The sequence below is a fragment of the Symphalangus syndactylus genome, chromosome 5, assembly GCF_028878055.3.
Source record: "Symphalangus syndactylus isolate Jambi chromosome 5, NHGRI_mSymSyn1-v2.1_pri, whole genome shotgun sequence".
NCBI lineage: Eukaryota > Metazoa > Chordata > Mammalia > Primates > Hylobatidae > Symphalangus > Symphalangus syndactylus.
Genome location: NC_072427.2, coordinates 121,378,292 through 121,384,291, shown reverse-complemented (window position 1 = coordinate 121,384,291; position 6,000 = coordinate 121,378,292). Strand labels below are relative to the sequence as shown.

The window sequence follows — 6,000 nt, the reverse complement described above, 5'->3', positions numbered from 1 at the left end:
CCTTTCAAGGACCAGTCCTGTTGGCCAGGCAGTCCTGGGCTTTTTTGGTTCTGACGGGTGGCCTTTTTTGCCTTCCAGTGCCAAGTGTCTCCCTGCCCCTATCCATCCGCTTCCTGGGATAGGTCATCTGGGGTCTTCAGTGGCCTCGTGGAGCCTCATGGCCATGGTGGGGAGTGATGGGCAGCCTGGTGCTGGGGCCAGGACCAGACCTCGCATGGACAGTGGGCACGTGCCTTAGCATCTGGGCATGCTGATCTTTTTCTCCAAAGAGGGCAGTGTGGAGGTAGAAGGGGGTGGAATCCGGAGACTTCTCCCCATAAGAATTCCTGCTCTCCCCCTCAGTCTGACCCTTGCTTTGCCTGTCTGGGCCACAGCAATGCCCACAGGCAGAGCAGTGGGAAGAGGAGGAAAGGGTTTGCTCAGCTGTCGGGACTCTGGGAGCACGAGCCCTGCCAGCCCCTCCTCCGCAGGCTGTCTCCACTGGCTCCTCTCCTGCTTCTGCCCGCCTGTCCCTCTGGGCTGCTCGGGCGCCACCACTACTGTCCCCATCCCGCCCCGCCAGCTGGGCCAAAGGGTGACTTGACTCACGGCGCTGCCACCAGCCCACGGCTTGCCCGAGGCGTATAAAGGCTGCCAGGGCTGAAAGCTGCCAAGCCCTGCCCGGCCCGAGGCGCACAGAGCATGGCCCGAGGCGCCGAGCGAGGCCGTGGAGACGCGGGTTGGGGCCTGCGTGGCGCCCTGGCGGCCGTGGCGCTGCTCTCGGCGCTCAACGCTGCGGGCACGGTGTTCGCGCTGTGCCAGTGGCGCGGGCTGAGCGTGGCGCTGCGGGCGTTGGAGGCGCAGCGGGGCCGGGAGCAGCGCGAGGACAGTGCCCTGCGCTCCTTCCTGGCCGAGCTGAGCCGCGCGCCGCGCGGGGCGCCCGCACCACCCCAAGACCCGGCCAGCTCAGCTCGCAACAAGCGCAGCCACAGCGGCGAGCCCGCGCCGCATATCCGCGCCGAGAGCCAGGACATGCTGATGATGATGACCTACTCCATGGTGCCGGTAGGCGGGGGCTCGGTTCCCCGTGGCGCCCCGGCCAGGTGGGCGGCTGGGGGTGTGGGGCGAGGACGCCGACGCCCCCTTCTCCCCTGGCCAGGCTGCGAGGTGCTGCGGAGAGGGCTGTGGGCATGAGTAGTTGGGATGTCACCTCGGCAAGCACCTCAACCCACTGGAGTCTGTTTTCTCATCTGTGAGGTTGGGGACAGGGTGAAGGAAGGAGTCTCTTCTACCTCTGACATTCTTTGAGTCCGCATGTAAATGAAGGGCGAAGGCAGTGTTTCTAAGAGCCTATTTTTCTTCTCAGCTTAGACAAGTTTTCGTCTCCTGATGTGAACGGAGCCACAGCAGCCTTGGGGCTCCGCCTGTGCCACTGACCTGTGGGTGGGGCCCTCTGAGAGGATGGAGGCGCGTTTCTAAAAGAGCGTAGGCTTTTTCAATAAAGGGATTCTTTCCCTGGCATCAACTAGTGGTCTGGCTTTTCACCTGGCATCGCCTCATTCCTGCGAGACGGCCGGCCTAATTGTTTCCGTTTAAGTGAAAACAGCCCTAGTTTTACCGCCCACCTGGGACCTAGATGCTGGGAAAGTTGCCCCTGGATCTCAAGCAATTCCAAATGAGGGACGTCAATATGGTGCAATTTTTTTTTTTCTTAAAATGCAATGTCAAAGCTGAGGTTCTTAACATGGGGCCCGCGGATTGGTCTCCCCATTGGGCTCCAGGGAATACATGGAACTGCAGAAATGGCCAAGTGTTTGTGCCTGTGCCCTCCTGCCCGTGTGGATGAGGGTCTGCAGCTTTTCACTAGATCTTCAAGGGGTCCCCCATTGCATGCCTCCCCCAAAAGGTTTAAGAAACACTGCTCTGAAGAAAGTCTTCAAAGCCTCAAAGATTTGTTTTCCAGTGTTAAGTTTCTTTGCTTTTGCCGCTTTTAATTCAATAAGTATTTAACAAATACTATTAGATCACATTGCAGTTCCCCATCCCATTTCATTATCTATTACAATTGCAACAGTCTTGTTTCACTTTATAATCAGAAAGATTTCGGCTATTACCTCTAGTCAAGTGTGAGCCATATTTCAGAATCCTAGGTATTTGAAAATAAATTGACTTAAAGCTTCCGTTCTCACAGAAGCTTTTAAATATCTTACATGAGCTGAAATGCTTTTAAAACTACGTAAAAGTACTACATACTTCAAATACATCTTTTGAGAGAGATCAAGTTTTCCATTCCTCACTTTATTTGTTTTTTAACTTCATGTTATCATTTAAAAATCTGGACCTAAGCAGAAGTTTCAAAAAAGGACTGCTATAAGATGAAAAAAACCTCCTTAGGGGAATTCATTCTCGCCCTCTCAGCTCTCTACCCTACATTTTAAGGCTTTTTAAAAACCCTCAAAAAGGGATACATCTGAGCATCATTATTTTACATTTTTAATCCTGCTTTTAAGGTAGAAGCTTTTGTATCCAAATTGCAACCTATTCTGTCACTAACAAATTGAATGGAGACACTCATCTCTATGTCAAATTAACTCTAGGTGACCTAGCAGTGCTACCACTAACTCTGTTACAGGTCAGAGGGCAGAACTATCACATTTGTCAGACTGGACATTATTAGTAGATTATCATCAACTCATCCCCCACCTGCAATGGGTATGTTTTGACCTTTTAGAGTCATGAGGGCCCATCCCTAAGGCTAGGAGAAGGCAATCATCTTACTACTGACTTTCCTCTTGGGAGCAGTTCTCAAACAGTAGGCTTAGGAATCAGCTGGAAGCATATTATAGTGCAGCTTCCAGGGTCTCTCCCTCAGACCTATAGAATCCTCTCCAGAATCTGCTTTATTAGAAGTCCCCTCATCCCCCCACCTCCTATGCCATTGGTGAGTTTGTTGCAGATGCTCCAGGCACCACACTTTAAGAAACACTTAAAAAAACACTTAAAAAAACACTACTCAGTCTCTAACACTGAGTCTTTATCGTGCACAGGAATATCTTGGGGATCTTGTTAAGATGCAGATTCTGATTCAGATGGTCTAAGCTGGGGCCTAAGATTCTGCATTTCTACCAAGCTCCCACTGCTACCAATGCTACTGGCCTGAAGACCACATTTTGAGTAGTAAGGTTGCCTACTGGAACTATTTGGGGAGCTTTCAAACTTACTGATGCCTGAATCCCATCCCCAGAGATTCTGAATTAATTTGTTAGGCCGCAGCCTCGGGATGGAGTGCTTACTCTCCAGCAGGAAGGACCTTGGCATAACTTCCTATCGACAGTAGCTGTGTTAGGCATCACTCTCCCACCAGATCCCCATCAAGGCCTTTGCTTCAGGCCGGGGAGCCAATTTTGTTACCGAAAAGCTTTTAAATTTATGACAGCAATATTCTTTCCATTCAGCTTCACAGTTTTCCTCATCTTTACTCTCTGCTTTTCTCAGAACAATTATTCATATGAGAAAACCATTTTTAAAGAAAACATCATTTGGTTGCTCTTGGAGAGAAGTTAAGAGAATGGTCTAGTATATATTGTGGAGGCAAGTGTACACACTTCTTATAGGTGAAGGCTACACCTTCCCTGGCCCTTTTATGCACCACCAGATCTTGAATGAGAGTGAGATCCAAGGTCCTCACCCTGAGGTCTTCTGTCCTTAGAGGTCTAGGAATAAAGAAACAAACTCTATGCAGACTAATGTCAACATTTCAAAAAGCCTTCCAGAATGGTTCATTTATCCAGGATGAACCTCAATTTAACTGATACTTTGAGTTTCTGTACTGTTGGCTGAAAATACATCCACTCAGCATGAGAATTCTGTTTAGCTGAGCACATTCTTACCAGAACCTGGTTGGCAGCTGTAAATGACTTCGTTAAAAAGGCAAGATAATTATTAAATACAGTTAATTTGACACAGCCAAGAAGCACATTAAATCTTTAAAACCATGTGCATACTTTTGGGAGAAAGTAATAAAAGGGGCCCTGGATGGGGCTTGGAAACCACAGAATTAGGCCAATAATGGGAATGGGGATCTGGTGAGCTGGGAGAGAGAAAATTTGACCCATCTGCTACTAACTCCTGTGGGAGATGCTACTTCTGTTCACTCTCTTTTTCTCTGACCTCCTCTCATATTCTTTTTGTTCTCTTCCCATCAGCTACCCTCTCTCATTCCTCTCTTCCTATCTCACATTTGCTGATGTTCTGGTAGCTTTATCATCCTGTCTTTACTTGTCCAAAATCTAGGGTCAAGCACCCAGAGGGAGTTTCATAAATATTTTTATAAATTAAACAAACATAGAGAAGATGTAAGACACTGAGACTGGTGATTATGTATCCATGATAATTGTTGTCCTTGAGGGACCGTATGCGTTTCTATGCCCAGGACATTGTTCAAAATGTCCTTGGCACCTCTCTAAAAAGAAAATCAGCCTGGCTATTTTAAAGCAGGAGTTACAATTCAAATGATTTTTTTAAGGAAGGCAAATATGATTCCATAATTGTCAAATGATGAAAACGCATTTGATAAAATTTAACATCAATGCTTGATTTTTAAAATATGCAATAAAATGGGAATCATTGGATCCTTTCTTAACATGATAAAATGTAATTGTGTCTCACCCCCAAAACTGTAGCTTTCCACTGAACTGTCAAATCCTGGAGATGGTCCTACTAAAATCAGTATTAAGACAGGGCTGCCCACTATCACCAATAGTATCTCGAATTGTCCTAGGAGGATCAGCCAGAGCAACAAGACAAGGGAAAATGGTCTAAATATGTTAAGAAGTGAGAGTCTGGCTATATTCAGATCATATGATTATATACCTGGAAAATCTGTTGATAACCTACTACTAACAATAACAGAATTCAGTGGGAAACAAGGTATTAAAATATTACTAAGAAATCAATAGACTTCTTATACCCAAACAATCATCTGTTGAAAGATATAATGGAAGAAAAGATGTGCAAAACCTGTGTGTGTATCTATATACTTATCTTTTGTGTTAAGAAAGGGCTGGGGGACCGCTCTTGTAGAACAGAAAATATTTAAACCAAATGGCAACAATAGCATGTTTTTGGATAGAAAACTTAGCATCATAATAAGTTAACTGAAAGTTAACTTAGAAACCTGATGCCATCCCAACATAAAACTATCAATAGGTTTTTTTTCTGGGATTAGACAAACTGATTCAAAAGTTCACATGAAAAAATAAGCATTCCTGGCAAGGAAACCACTGAAAAAGAACAAGGAGGAACAGTAGGTTCTACAAGATATTAAAATATAATTAAAGCCTGAGTAATTAAAACAGAGTGGGATATGAATAGATAAACCAACGGGACAGAGTGGAAAGTCCAGAAATAATCTTAAATACATATGGCAATTTAGTGCATAATAAAGACAGTATCTCACGCCAGTGAGGAAGAATGAATTTAATAAATGATTTTGAGACAATGGGCAAGCGCTCTGGGAAAAGAGAGAGTGGAAAGAATAGTTTTATTCTCACGATGTGTACTTTAACAAGCTCTACATGGGTCAAAGATTTACATTTTTAAAATATGAAACTAAAAGAAAATATGAGGATATCATTTTTAATTTTGGAATTGGGAAGCCTTTTCTTTCAAGTTATAACTCAAAAGCCAGATGCAAATAATAAATAAATAAATTTGACTATATTTTAAAAGCACATGAAACAGCAACAAAACTTCAGCATAGCAAACAACAACAAAAATAAAAACACCACAGACAAAAGCAAAAGATAAATAACAAACTAGAAGGCCGGGTGTGGTGGCTCACGCCTGTAATCCCAGCACTTTGGGAGGCCGAGGCAGGTCGATAACCTGAGATCAGGAGTTCAAGACCAGCCTGGCCAACATGGTGAAACCCTGTCTCTACTAAAAATACAAAAATTAGCCAGGCATGATGGTGAGGCATGATGGTGAGGCATGATGGTGAGGCTGAGGCAGGAGAACCGC

General features: G+C 45.4%; 1 protein-coding gene across 1 annotated transcript in view; it reads left to right on the top strand.

Moving 5' to 3' along the window:
* Positions 1 to 681: 681 nt before the first annotated feature.
* The window catches only part of GLDN (gliomedin), a 66,533-nt gene continuing 61,214 nt past the window's right edge, over positions 682 to 6,000 (top strand). Inside the window, exon 1 of the mRNA XM_055279138.2 lies at positions 682 to 1,044. Within this exon, the coding sequence (XP_055135113.2) occupies positions 682 to 1,044 (363 nt within the window). The remainder of the gene's footprint in view (positions 1,045 to 6,000) is intronic.